This window comes from Lampris incognitus, chromosome 19, assembly GCF_029633865.1.
Source record: "Lampris incognitus isolate fLamInc1 chromosome 19, fLamInc1.hap2, whole genome shotgun sequence".
In the NCBI taxonomy this organism is placed as follows: domain Eukaryota; kingdom Metazoa; phylum Chordata; class Actinopteri; order Lampriformes; family Lampridae; genus Lampris; species Lampris incognitus.
This window is the reverse complement of record NC_079229.1, coordinates 1,202,807-1,217,889: the sequence shown is the minus strand read 5'-3', so window position 1 is coordinate 1,217,889 and position 15,083 is coordinate 1,202,807. Positions and strand designations below refer to the sequence as shown.

The following is a 15,083-nucleotide window of genomic DNA, read 5'->3' as shown; positions in this document are numbered from 1 at the left end:
TAAGATTTTAATTGGGAGTGATGAAGAAGGACAGGATTAGGAACGAGTATATTAGAGGGACAGCTCAGGTTGGACGGTTTGGAGACAAAGCAAGAGAGACAAGATTGAGATGGTTTGGACATGTGTGGAGGAGAGACGCTGGGTATATTGTGAAAAGGATGCTGAATATGGAGCTGCCAGGGAAGAGGAGGTTTGTGGATGTGGTGAGGGAGGACATGCAGGTGGCTGGTGTGACAGAGGAAGATGCAGAGGACAGGAAGAAGTGGAAATGGATGATCCACTTTGGTGGATCATCCATTTCCACGGAGCAGCCAGAAGTAGTAGTAGTAGTAGTGGTAGTAGTAGTAGTAGTAGTTAGCTTCATAGACGTTTACAGTAAGTAATTGTTCACAAAGCATTACTCCCTATTACACATTCTCTTGTGATTCTACAAATCACATACTGATTTGTGGAAGGTGAAATCCACAGTAGTCTCAGTAGTAATAGGAGCACTAGGGGCTGTGACCCCCAAACCGACCCCTAACGGGAGCAGCCAAAAGTAGTAGTAGTAGTATTAGTACTAGTACTAGTGAAGATATCACACCACTTTCAACATAACTAATAGTTCTTTTAATTTTATAAGGTGCACTTTGGGGGGCTTTTGTGGTGGTTAATAAGTTGTGCAGTCTCTTGTTGAACTCTCCTCCTCTGAACTCTACCTCTGTTAACGACGGGCGTTGCTAAACATCGGAACACAAAGAGCCATGGACATCATTAGCTCTGAAAATGACTCCAAAGAGGATAAATATGAGTGTCATCACCAGCCAGTCAGACTAGCTTGGTCTAGTCAGAAAGGCACGAACTGATGAAGCCTCTTGGATGAGAGGCGAAACGTCTTCACGGATATATACCAAGTCTAGTTGCACTCGATTCAGTTCCTGTGGATAAGCAGGACCTGGATGAATGAGAACATTCACAGACGTCTTGTTGAACTCATTCAGGGTAATATAAATGCCCCACACTCCTTGCAGGCTTTCTGGTAGTTCAGAGGGAGGAAAGTGGACGTACAGTATCGGTTGAGTCGTGCTGAGGTGGAACACACCTCATAGGTAAAAGCACTTGCTGGTTTCATCGTTCCCAGGTAATAAGCAAACAATATGTATGACATCAGAGTTAAATAAAGGTGGAAGTTGGACACACAGCCTGGCGTGTGCATGAGTAGGTGGCCGTACCGTAAAAATAAATAAATAAATAAAAGCAAAATAATAAAAAAGACGTGAATTAAAGATAAAAACGTTTTTGCACAAAACCCAGCCATCGGGATTTGTGCAAATCTTCCTCTGTTGTGTATAATGGATATGATTTCTTCAGGTATGTCGCACACATCACTCAAATTAGTACATGTTTGGGCCCCACATGCAAGGGCTTCTACCATTCCTGTAACCGTGACCTTCCAGCTTTCAGTCCAACAAGGAGAAGAAGCGATGTTGTCTGTTTTCAGTCCAAAATGGAGAAGAAGACCAACATGGAGAAGAAATGATGTTGTGTGCTTTCAGTCGAACATGTAGAAGAAGTCCAAAATGGAGTAGAAGGGATGTTGTGTGCTTTCAGTCCAACATGGAGAAGAAATGATGTTGTGTGCTTTCAGTACAACATGGAGAAGAAATGACGTTGTGTGCTTTTAGTCGAACATGTAGAAGTCCAAAATGGAGAAGGGATGTTGTGTGCTTTCAGTCCAACATGTAGAAGAAGTCTAAAATGGAGAAGTGATGTTGTGTGCTTTGAGTCCAACATGGAGAAGAAGTGATGTTGTGTGCTTTCAGTCCGACATGGAGAAGAAGTGATGTTGTGTGCTTTCAGTCCGACATGGAGAAGAAGGGATGTTGTGTGCTTTCGGTCGAACATGTAGAAGAAGCCAACATGGAGAAGAAGTTATGTTGTGTGCTTTCAGTCCAACAAAGAGAAGAAGGGATGTTGTGTGCTTTCAGTCCAACTTGGAGAAGAAATTATGTTGTGTGCCTTCAGTTTGACATGGAGAAGAAGGGATGTTTTGTGCTTTCAGTCCGACATGGAGAAGAAGTGATGTTGTGTGCTTTCAGTCCGACATTGAGAAGAAGTTATGTTGTGTGCTTTCAGTCCAACAAAGAGAAGAAGGGATGTTGTGTGCTTTCAGTCCAACTTGGAGAAGAAATTATGTTGTGTGCCTTCAATTTGACATGGAGAAGAAGGGATGTTTTGTGCTCTCAGTCCAACATGGAGAAGAAGGGATGTTTTGTGCTTTCAGTCTGACATGGAGAAGAAGGGATGTTGTGTGCTTTCGGTCCGAAATGGAGAAGTCGTCCAACATGGAGAAGTGATGTTGTGTGCTTCCAGTCCGACATGGAGAAGAAGGAATGTTGTGTGCTTTCTGTTCGACATGGAGAAGAAGTGATGTTGTGTACTTTCAGTCTGACATGGAGAAGAAGGGATGTTGTGTGCCCCCAGTTCGACATGGAGAAGAAGGGATGTTGTGTACTTTCAGTCCGACATGGAGAAGAAGTCCAAGTTGGAGAAGAAGGGATGTTTTGTGCTTTCGGTCCAACATGGAGACGAAGTCCAACATGGAGACGAAGTCCAACATGGAGAAAAGGTGATGTTGTGTATTTTCAGTCCAACATGGTGAAGAAGTCCAGCATGGAGAAGAAGTGATGTTGTGTATTTTCAGTCCAACATGGTGAAGAAGTCTGGCATGGAGAAGGAGGGATTTGTGTGCTTTCAGTCCAACATGGTGAAGAAGTACAACATGAAGAAAAAGGGATGTTGTGTGATTTCAGTCTGACACGGAGAAGAAGTCCTGGAGAAGTGATGTTGTGTGCCTTCAGTCCGACATGAAGAAGAAGGGATGTTGTGTACTTTCAGTCCAACATGGAGAAGAAGTCCAACATGGAGAAGTGATGTTGTGTGCTTCCAGTCCGACATGGAGAAGAAGGAATGTTGTGTGCTTTCTGTTCGACATGGAGAAGAAGTGATGTTGTGTACTTTCAGTCTGACATGGAGAAGAAGGGATGTTGTGTGCTCTCAGTTCGACATGGAGAAGAAGTGATGTTGTGTACTTTCAGTCTGACATGGAGAAGAAGGGATGTTGTGTGCTCTCAGTCCAACATGGAGAAGAAGGGATGTTGTGTACTTTCAGTCCAACATGGAGAAGAAGGGATGTTGTGTGCTTTCGGTCCAACATGGAGAAGAAGTCCAACATGGAGAAGTGATGTTGTGTGCTTCCAGTCCGACATGGAGAAGAAGGAATCTTGTGTGCTTTCTGTTCGACATGGAGAAGAAGTGATGTTGTGTACTTTCAGTCGGACATGGAGAAGAAGGGATGTTGTGTGCTCTCAGTTCGACATGGAGAAGAGGGGATGTTGTGCACTTTCAGTCCGACATGGAGAAGAAGTCCAAGTTGGAGAAGAAGGGATGTTTTGTGCTTTCGGTCCAACATGGAGACGAAGTCCAACATGGAGAAAAGGTGATGTTGTGTATTTTCAGTCCAACATGGTGAAGAAGTCTGGCATGGAGAAGAAGGGATGTTGTGTGCTTTCAGTCCAACATGGTGAAGAAGTCCAGCATGGAGAAGAAGTGATGTTGTGTATTTTCAGTCCAACATGGTGAAGAAGTCCAGCATGGAGAAGAAGTGATGTTGTGTATTTTCAGTCCAACATGGTGAAGAAGTCCAGCATGGAGAAGAAGTGATGTTGTGTATTTTCAGTCCAACAAGGAGAAGAAGTCCAGCATGGAGAAGAAGGGATGTTGTGTATTTTCAGTCCAACATGGTGAAGAAGTACAACATGAAGAAAAAGGGATGTTGTGTGATTTCAGTCTGACACGGAGAAGAAGTCCAACATGGAGTAGAAGTGATGTTGTGTTCTTCCAGTCTAACATGGAGAAGAAGGGATGTTGTGTGCTTTTAGTACAACATGGAGAAGAAGTCCATCATGGGGAAGAAGTGATGTTGTGTGCTTCCAGTCCAATATGGAGAAGAACGGATGTTGTGTGCTTTCAGTCCGCCATGGAGAAGAAGGGATGCTGTGTGTTTTCAGTCCAACACGGAGAAGAAGTCCAGCGTGGAGAAGAAGCGATGTTGTGTGCTTTCAGTCCAATAATGATAAGAAGGGATGCTGTGTGCTTTCAGTCCGACATGGAGAAGAAGGGATTTTGTGTGCTTGGGAATCCCTGAAGAACAAGAACAGTTCATTGTGATGCTACTGGATAAATACATGATTGCTACCTGCCATGCTGGATTATCCTTTCCCGTTGAAAAAGGGATGAGCTTTTCTTTATCAGTGTCAGGAATCAGGAACACTGTGGTTGTTTCTTTATTTATTTATTCATTCATTTGTTTGTTTGTTTATTAAAGTTTGTTTTATTTTGTATGGACTGTAGATAATGACATAACAGCAGTGCAACGCAAAGACAAAGACACATATCCAAAAATTACAAGAAAACACATACCAAGTAGCACATAAATCCAAACTAGCACATAAATCCAAGCTAAAAAAAATCGCTGTCCAGGAAAACGAACGGCAGCCAGGATGACTGTCAGAACTGCCGGTCTGCATGGGCTAGCAGTTAGCTTAGCCTGCTCCACTTCTGCATCCTGTCAGACCGCCCTCCGTGCTTCCTCCTCAGGCGCAGCTCCAGGCAGGGGTTGTGGTCCTTGGGCCCACAGGACACAGCAGACCAAGCTCCAGACACCCCCGACACCTCTCTGCATTCCACACGACGACACCAAAAACACCACAGCCAATGCCAGGTGAGGCTGCTGCCAGACTGCCCCCGGTGCCACTGGAACTGCCAGCCTGCATGGGCCAGCAGCTAGCTTAGCGCCCACTTCCGCATCCTGCTAGACCGCCCTCAGGTGTCACCTCCTTGTTTGCAGCTGCAGGCAGGGCCGTGGTCCTTGGGCCCACAGGACGCAGCAGACCAATCTCTCCCAGCCGATCCAGTGCCAGCTGTCCCAGACATCAAACGAAGACAAAACCCAAACGCAGACATGGACAAAGTCACTGCATAGACAGTAATGAGTGAGGCTACCGCAAACGGGAACTTGTGCCGCCATCTTTCTACACCGGAAACGGAAATTCCTCTACTGTTACAGTGAGACGATTGGCGTCTGTGGGAAGACACCTGATTATTACTCCACCATTACTTAACCCTAACGTTGGACAAAATTGCGGAAGCCCCATAATTCCTTTTGACCGTCATAATTTTCTGTCAGTCTGATGGGCTGTAAAACAGATAAACGAGTGAGGTGATCTTTAAATCATGTAAAGTGACTCCATGTAACTCCGCAGTTCAAGACACGTGCTCTGTGTTGGAAACGCCCTGCGCTTCTCCCCCATTGTTTGTGTATTTGTTTCCCATCTTGTTGTGTTTTTTTCTTGTGTGGTTGTGCACCAGAGACACACATGAGGGTGGCGTTTCAGGGTTTCACACTGACTGATTCTTTCCATGCTGTGTTTGTTGACAGGGGGATAAAGAAGCAGATCTGGGCCTGCCCTTCTCGCCTCTGTGTGACCGCAAGTCCACCATGGTGGCCCAGTCACAGATAGGTAACGCGGACAGCAGCAGCACTTCATCTGCAGCATCCACGTTGTTTTTACAGCAGTCTGAACCCGGGACATGAGACATGTGTCAGAGTCATAACACAGATGTGTGTTAACATACCAGGGGCTCTGCAGGTGCTGCATCAGTGGGACATGGAGGGTCACCAGGGAGGAACATGTAAAGTAAACATCCTGGGGTGGGGAGGTATTTCTTATTGTAGCCAGACACACACTTGACTAAGGCACTTTAAGAGGGATTTAGTGGTGTTATGGTTGCCTTGCCCCTGTCTGGGGTAACCCCCTCCCCCAATTGTATCCGGTCAATTACCCCACTCTTCCGAGCCATCCCAGTCACTGCTCCACCCCCTCTGCCGATCCGGGGAGGTCTGCAGACTACCACATGCCTCCTCCGATACATGTGGAGTCACCAGCCGCTTCTTTTCACCTGACAGTGAGGAGTTTCACCAGGGAGACGTAGCATGTGGGAGGATCACGCTATTCCCCCCAGTCCCCCTCCCCCTGAACAGGCGCCCCGGCCGACCAGAGGAGGTGCTAGTGCAGACTCATATCTGGCTTCCCACCACAGACATGGCCAATGGTGTCTGTAGGGACGCCCAACCAAGCCGGAGGTAACACGGGGATTGGAACAGCTGATCCCTGTGTTGGTAGGCAACAGAATAGACCGCCACAGCATCTGGATGCCCCCTGTCTGGGGTAGCTTACTGATACAGCTTTAGGAAAGTCATCAGCACAGCAGGCAGGTGACTGTAGAATGGCAGCGCGTGTCAGTGTTTGTGTCTGTGGCTGTTTCCACCAGGCTTCATCGACTTCATAGTGGAGCCCACCTTCACCGTGCTGACGGACATGACAGAGAAGATTGTCACGCCGCTCATCGATGAGGCGTCACACTCCGGGCTGGCTGGCTTCAGACGCTCCAGGTAACACGCACACAAAAACATCGGTACACAAAAGAGCCACTCATATCTATGGCTCTGTTAGCGACGGGCGTTGGTAAACATCGGGACACAAAGAGCCATGGACATCTATAGCTCTGACAACAACTCCTAGAGGATAAATACTGAGTCTCATCAGCAGCCAGTCAGACTAGCTTGGTCTTGTCAGAAAGGCACAAACTGAGGAAGCCTCTTGGATGAGAGGCGAAAAGTCTTCACGGATATATACCAAGTCCACTTGCACTTGATTCAACTCCTTTGGATAACCATGACCTGGATGAATGAGAACATTCACACACACACACACACACACACACACACATAGGTGTGCATATACATGCACATAGAGAACTGCACAATTAATCCTCCTATCACAGTGTTGCTCAGATAACACCAACACATTATTGTGGGTTGCAGACTCACACACAGACACAATCACTTCTCCCGCCCACAAACATTAGATGTGGCTGTCGACAGAGAAGTGGCTCTTCTTGTCAGTCATACAGGACAGCTGTGTGCATTTCTCCTCATGCACATATATTTCATATGTAGTCTCACATGCCAGCCTGGATGATGGCATCTCTTCAAGAAGTACTTTATGACCAGCGAGCTGTTTCAGAAGACACGAGATGGGACAGCCAAGGTTCACAGCAAATGACTCCAACTCACGGAAAAACACTGTTCGAAGCAAAGCTTATTTTGAAAGAGAATTTAAGATCTCACATATTTTAAGGCGACTGGCATCCAAATATTGTCAGTTATAAACGACACGTCTTTCATTCTGTGTGGACGTCAGTGGCAAAACTGTAACCTAAGTTAGACACCCCCTTTAGAAAGGATTTCCAGAATGCACTGCAACATTTACAAGCAGAAGATGATGATATGGGAGGGGTCATCACTGGGCTGGTAGGGTCACATCTCCTCCCCATACTAAGCTTTGACTCCGAGCTTGAAGGATTTGTTTTGCTTATGAAAAAGGAGAATAAATGCATGATATGCCAGTGTAATAAAATACTTCCCCAGAGACTTGCAGACACTCCAGACTTGGGAACCTCAGAGTTGCATCTCTGCTCTTCGCAGATGATGTGGTTTTGTTGGCTTCATCAGAACGCGACCTCCAGCGCACACTGAGGCAGTTTGCAGCTGGGTGTGAAATGGCTGGGATGAGAGTCAGCGCCTCCAACTCTGAGGCCATGGTGCTCTACCGGAAAATAGTGGATTGCTCCCTCCCGGTTGGGGATGAGTTGTTGGCTCAAGTGAAGGAGTTCAAGTATCTCGGGGTCTTGATCACGAGTGAGGGTAGGATGGAGCGGGAGTTTGAAAGGTGGATTGGTGCAGCATCAGCAGAAATGTGGACATTGTATCAGACCATTGTGGTGAAGAGGGAGCTGAGCCAGAAGGCAACGCTCTCAGTTTACCAGTCAGTGTTCATTCCAACCCTCACCTATGGTCATGAGCTTTGGGTAGTGACCGAAAGGGTGAGATCGCGGATACAAGCGGCTGAAATTAGTTTCCTCCGTGGGGTGTCTGGGCTCAGCCTTAGAGATAGGGTGAGTTGCTGCTCCTTTGCGTCAAAAGGAGCCAGTTGAGGTGGTTCGGGCATCTGATTAGGATGCATCCTGGGTGCCTTCCTTTGGAGGTTTTCCAGGCACATCCAACTGGAAGGGGACCCCGGGGTAGACCCAGGACTCACTGGAGGGACTGCATGTCCATTTTGGCCTGGGAACGCCTTGGGATCTCCCAGGAGGAGCTGGAGGGCGTTGCTGGGGAGAGGGACATCTGGAGTGCCCTATACTTAGCTTGGTGCCACCACGACCCGACCCCGAAGAAGCGGCTGATGATGAGATGAGATGAGACTGGCAGAGACATCTTGCCAAAAAGGAAACAGAAACGGATCCTCCCAATATGTCATCTCTCTACCTGGATGTATCATGAGGAGCAGGATAAGGACCTGGATAACAGCATCCACAGACGTAGAGGAACCAGTGTTGTGGTTACACCGCCCCGAGCTGCCTCCCCGGCACGTTCAAGCCACTCCCCCAGCTCGGACGTGCCGGAAACCTCCGAGAGCTCGGCTCGCGCTCTGAGGAGACGAGCGCTGCACTGCACCAGGTGTTTGCCATCATCCATCAGGCGCACCTGCGGCCATCAGGCAGCCCTCTACAAGAAGTCTTCCAGAACACCACTCCGTGCTTAGACGTACTGAACCCTGCGACTCTCCCTCCGCGACTTCCACGGCTCCCCGCGTCTCCCTCGTCCCCAGCGACCTTCACGTTTTTCCCCGGACCTCTCCAGCGATCTCCCCCCGTGTCCCTCTACCTGGACCCCTCCTTTCGGACTTGACTTCCTGGATCTCGGGCCCGGACTTCCTCGGACAACCCCTTTTGGATCACAGACTGGACTTGCTTGCCAGGTGCACGCACATTATTCACCACCTCCTTGACATTTACATATCGCACCACGCATAGGCTAAAAACACACATAGTCATATACGCAAACCACTGGACACCACACACAGTTTATTCACACATCCCACTAACAGAACGTTTTGGCACCATACATTCCCCCCACTCTATTCCATTTATTATTTGGTGGCAGTATTTTTTATCTCTCCTCCTTGTTATTCCCCTCCCCCAATAAAACCGCCTTTTGGATTTTGAACTGTCATCCTGTGTCTGTCTGCCTTGGGTTTCGCCACACGGGTCAGGTTCTGGTGCGTGAGCATAACCAGCGTGTTCTTGTCAATGTCTTTCCTCACAAGACTTGTTTTACTATCTTCATGCAGTAGATCACTGCTCATCACCACCCAAAACACACAACATAGATACATGATAGTAAAATAAATAATCATACAAACGTATGCACATTGTGACTTAGTTTGCGTCCTCTGCTGACACAGATTATGAAAACACATTTTGCATGAATCTGTTCTTTTATGGGACCCGTTCTAAAATTAAAATATATATATACACTACCGTTCAAAAGTTTGGGATCACCCAAACAATTTTGTGTTTTCCATGAAAAGTCACACTTATTCACCACCATATGTTGTGAAATGAATAGAAAATAGAGTCAAGACATTGACAAGGTTAGAAATAATGATTTGTATTTGAAATAAGATTTTTTTTACATCAAACTTTGCTTTCGTCAAAGAATCCTCCATTTGCAGCAATTACAGCATTGCAGACCTTTGGCATTCTAGCTGTTAATTTGTTGAGGTAATCTGGAGAAATTGCACCCCACGCTTCCAGAAGCAGCTCCCACAAGTTGGATTGGTTGGATGGGCACTTCTTTGAGCAGATTGAGTTTCTGGAGCATCACATTTGTGGGGTCAATTAAACGCTCAAAATGGCCAGAAAAAGAGAACTTTCATCTGAAACTCGACAGTCTATTCTTGTTCTTAGAAATGAAGGCTATTCCATGCGAGAAATTGCTAAGAAATTGAAGATTTCCTACACCGGTGTGTACTACTCCCTTCAGAGGACAGCACAAACAGGCTCTAACCAGAGTAGAAAAAGAAGTGGGAGGCCGCGTTGCACAACTGAGCAAGAAGATAAGTACATTAGAGTCTCTAGTTTGAGAAACAGACGCCTCACAGGTCCCCAACTGGCATCTTCATTAAATAGTACCTGTTAGAGCCTGTTTGTGCTGTCCTCTGAAGGGAGTAGTACACACCGGTGTAGGAAATCTTCAATTTCTTAGCAATTTCTCGCATGGAATAGCCTTCATTTCTAAGAACAAGAATAGACTGTCGAGTTTCAGATGAAAGTTCTCTTTTTCTGGCCATTTTGAGCATTTAATTGACCCCACAAATGTGATGCTCCAGAAACTCAATCTGCTCAAAGAATTGCCCATCCAACCAATCCAACTTGTGGGAGCTGCTTCTGGAAGCGTGGGGTGCAATTTCTCCAGATTACCTCAACAAATTAACAGCTAGAATGCCAAAGGTCTGCAATGCTGTAATTGCTGCAAATGGAGGATTCTTTGACGAAAGCAAAGTTTGATGTAAAAAAAATCTTATTTCAAATACAAATCATTATTTCTAACCTTGTCAATGTCTTGACTCTATTTTCTATTCATTTCACAACATATGGTGGTGAATAAGTGTGACTTTTCATGGAAAACACGAAATTGTTTGGGTGATCCCAAACTTTTGAACGGTAGTGTATATATCAATATGAAACACATCAAGCCTGAATGAGTGCACCTGTTTATGTAACACGTCTAAATCAAATGGAATTATTATCTCTTGTTGGTGAGTAATGTCTCAAATGGCACAAAAGACTCAGACATAAAAGCACATGACCCAGTATGCTAACTGTTGGTGTTAGTGATGAAGTGTCACAGCTGTCGGGCGTCATCATCTGTCCAGGCTGTTGCAGGAGGGATTATGGGACACCTGGACCGGAGAGATCCAATTCTGGTTTATTATAGATTGTCATTGCTTCTTATCAACACATCTGCAACCCAAATCCTGACTACATCCACATGTCAGTCAGAGCTGCCAGGACTTCATAGATCCTCAAGCTGGACCAGCAGCAGGTTGTCCTTTAGCAAATGGTCTCATAGGGAATGCATAAGACCCCCCCCCCATGCGATTTTTTTGAAAGCCATCTTTTTGTTTCTGAATGGCAGTTTGTTCACGACACTGTGTGCATGTACGAGAGAGAAAGCCCTCGCTCTGGAATATATATACCTCTGGACTAGTATGTACCTCTGGACTATATAACTCTGGACTATATACCTCTGGACTATCTGTGAATGTTCTCATTCATCCAGGTCATGGTTATCCAAAGGAATTGAAGCGAGTGCAACTGGACTTGGTGTATATCCGTGAAGACGTTTCACCTCTCATCCGAAGCCTCTTGGATGAGAGGCGAAACGTCTTCACGGATATACACCAAGTCCAGTTGCACTCGCTTCAATTCCTTTGGATACCTCTGGACTATATACGTCTGTGTTCGCCAATCTCTGGAGTAACCACGTTGTAGATCTTCACATGTTCTTCTTGGTCATGTGTGAAATCTTCATTATTTAGGGGCTGCTCTATGGCCTACAGAGATAACACCCATGGTATCATAGCCTAGTAGCCACTGATGCTGGTTGGAAGTTTGAAGCTTAGCTTTGTAAAGGCTAGCAGCGGGTTAAGTTGGTTAGCCAGTGAGCAGCCATGTTACGTACCATGTGACCACCTGTAAACCTTTCCCCTTGTGTTTTCCGCTGGGCCGGGTGGCATATCTAATATAGCTTTAGCAAGGAACCTGCCAACCCTCGTTTTAGTGCTCAGTACTGTCATGTTCAGCTAAGAAAGACCCTGATGACCACATTCACTTAATTAATTATTTGATCAATTATTTTTCATAGAAATGTACCACACAGGTACATTTTTCCCGCTTCCGCTGGGGGAAGATGGTGGCGCGAATTCATGTTTGCGACCCAGTACCGTCCATGCAGTGTCTTTGTCCATGTCTGCATCTAAGTTTTGTCTTCGTTTGATGGCTGGGAGAACTTGGTCTGCTGTGTCTTGGGGGCCCAGGGACAACAGCCCTGCCTGGAGCTGCGACCGAGGAGGTAACACCGGGGGTGGTCTGACAGGAGGCGGAAACGGGGCAGGCTAAGCTAACTGCTAGCCCATGCAGACCGGCAGTTCCGACAGTCATCATCATGGCTGGCGCTTGTTCTCCTGGACAGTTTTTTTTTTTTTTTGGAATTGTGTTGCAAATTTACTGAGTGGACTATGTTGTTGATGGTTTGTCTTTTTATTTTTCATTATTTATTTAGTTATGTAGTTATTTTGGTCTCTGGTTTTGTGTGTTTTTGGTGGTGTCGTTTTTGGGAGGTTTTGGATGTGTGTGTGTGTTTTTTTTCCTTTTGTGTTGCACTGCTGTAGGGTACGAGAAACAAAATGTCGTCTCTTTTGTGTGAATGAGATGACAAGGATATTCCCCAGTTCCTGATTGCTGAAAGCCAGTGTTGGGTGTCACAATGCGACACCTGGTCTTTGTTTGGATCATTGCTCTGTCGGTCCAAAATGAAAGAGAGAAAATGAAACGCACTTTGCAAAGTGTCCTGTAGTTACATGCTGGTTACATGCATGTTGATAGTAGCACTTCTCCAGCAGATATTAACACATGTGTGTCTGTGTTTGGTTGTCCTCTAGCCTGAACAGTATTGGGGGCAGTGAGGGAAAACGGTCCAGCGTGAAGAGCAGCGGCTCCGAGGCCAGTGGGGCCCTCAACTGTTCCCTGCACACGGTGGACTTTAAATGCTTCAAGGCCACCTGGAACGAAGAGGTGGTGAAAAACAGAGAGAAGTGGAAAGCTCAGGCGGGCAAAGGTATCCCACCACACACACACACACACACACTGCATGGAGGTAGTTCGCATTGCGGCAGTTCTGCTCCAACACTTTACAGGATCCACATCAGTGAGACCTGATGAAGGTTCTGGGACGGACAACGATGAACTAAAAAGTTTCAAACAGCTGTGACAGTTTGCCTTGGAAAGTTTAAACATAATGAAATCATACACCTTGATGAGGTCAGTAGGATGAGTGAGATGATTTTAATTTAATTTTGGGGCAAGCAAAGATAATAAAGTGAACAGGTAAAGCAGACAGGTAAAGATAATAAAGTAAACAAGTAAAGCAGACAGGTAAAGATAATAATGTAAAGTAAAGCAGACAGGTATAGATAATGAAGCAAACAAGTAAAGCAGACAGGTATAGATAATGAAGCAAACAAGTAAAGCAGACGGGTATAGATAATAAAGTAAACAAGTAAAGCAGACAGCTAAATATAATAAAGTAAACAAGTAAAGCAGACAGGTATAGATAATAAAGTAAACAAGTAAAGCAGACAGCTAAATATAATAAAGTAAACAAGTAAAGCAGGCAGCTAAATATAATAAAGTAAACAAGTAAAGCAGACAGGTAAAGATAATAAAGTAAACAAGTAAAAGAGACAGGTAAATATAATGAAGCAAACAAGTAAAGCAGACGGGTAAAGATAATAAAGTAAACAAGTAAAGCTAATAAAGTAATCAAGTAAAGCAGACAGGTAAAGATAAAGTAAACAAGTAAAGCAGACAGTTAAAGATAATAAAGTAAACAAGTAAAACAGACAGGTAAAGATGATAAAGTAAACAAGTAAAGCTAATAAAGTAAACAAGTAAAGCAGACAGGTAAAGATGATAAAGTAAACAAGTAAAGTTAATACAGTAATCAAGTAAAGCAGACAGGTATAGATAAAGTAAACAAAGCAGACAGGTAAAGATAATAAAGTAAACAAGTAAAGCAGACAGGTATAGATAATGAAGCAAACAAGTAAAGCAGACAGGTATAGATAATAAAGTAAACAAGTAAAGCAGGCAGATAAAGATAAAGTAAACAAGTAAAGCAGACAGGTAAAGATAATAAAGTAAACAAGTAAAGCAGACAGCTAATATAATAAAGTAAACAATTAAAACAGACAGGTATAGATAATGAAGCAAACAATTAAAACAGACAGGTATAGATAATGAAGCAAACAAGTAAAGCAGGCAGATAAAGATAATAAAGTAAACAAGTAAAGCAGACAGGTATAGATAAAGTAAACAAGTAAAGCAGACAGGTAAAGATAATAAAGTAAACAAGTAAAGCAGACAGGTATAGATAATGAAGCAAACAAGTAAAGCAGACAGGTATAGATAATAAAGTAAACAAGTAAAGCAGACAGCTAAATATAATAAAGTAAACAAGTAAAGCAGACAGGTAAAGATAATAAAGTAAACAAGTAAAGCAGACAGGTAAAGATAATGAAGCAAACAAGTAAAGCAGACAGGTAAAGATAATAAAGTAAACAAGTAAAGCAGACAGGTATAGATAATAAAGTAAACAAGTAAAGCAGGCAGATAAAGATAAAGTAAACAAGTAAAGCAGACAGGTAAAGATGATAAAGTAAACAAGTAAAGTTAATACAGTAATCAAGTAAAGCAGACAGGTATAGATAAAGTAAACAAGTAAAGCAGACAGGTAAAGATAATAAAGTAAACAAGTAAAGCAGACAGGTAAAGATAATGAAGCAAACAAGTAAAGCAGACAGGTATAGATAATACAGTAAACAAGTAAAGCAGGCAGATAAAGTAAACAAGTAAAGCAGACAGGTAAAGATAATAAAGTAAACAAGTAAAGCAGACAGCTAAATATAATAAAGTAAACAATTAAAACAGACAGGTATAGATAATAAAGTAAACAAGTAAAGCAGACAGGTAAAAATAATAAAGTAAACAATTAAAACAGACAGGTATAGATAATAAAGTAAACAAGTAAAGCAGGCAGATAAAGATAATAAAGTAAAGTAAACAGCTAAAGCAGACAGGTAAAGCTAATGAAGTAAACAAGTAAAGCAGACAGGTAAATATAAAATAGTAAACAAGTAAAGCAGACAGGTAAAGATAATAAAGTAAACCAACAAAGCAGACAGGTAAAGATAATAAAGTAAACAATTAAAACAGACAGGTAAAGATAATACAGTAAACAGGTAAAGCAGACAGGTAAAGATAATAAAGTAAACAAACAAAGCAGACAGGTAAATATA

At 44.0% G+C, this 15,083-nt stretch overlaps 1 protein-coding gene across 1 annotated transcript in view; it reads left to right on the top strand.

Moving 5' to 3' along the window:
* The window catches only part of pde1ca (phosphodiesterase 1C, calmodulin-dependent a), a 192,949-nt gene that overhangs the window by 140,860 nt on the left and 37,006 nt on the right, over positions 1–15,083 (top strand). Inside the window, exons 13-15 of the mRNA XM_056299337.1 lie at positions 5,480–5,561; positions 6,373–6,493; positions 12,669–12,844. Of these exons, the coding sequence (XP_056155312.1) occupies positions 5,480–5,561; positions 6,373–6,493; positions 12,669–12,844 (379 nt within the window). The remainder of the gene's footprint in view (positions 1–5,479; positions 5,562–6,372; positions 6,494–12,668; positions 12,845–15,083) is intronic.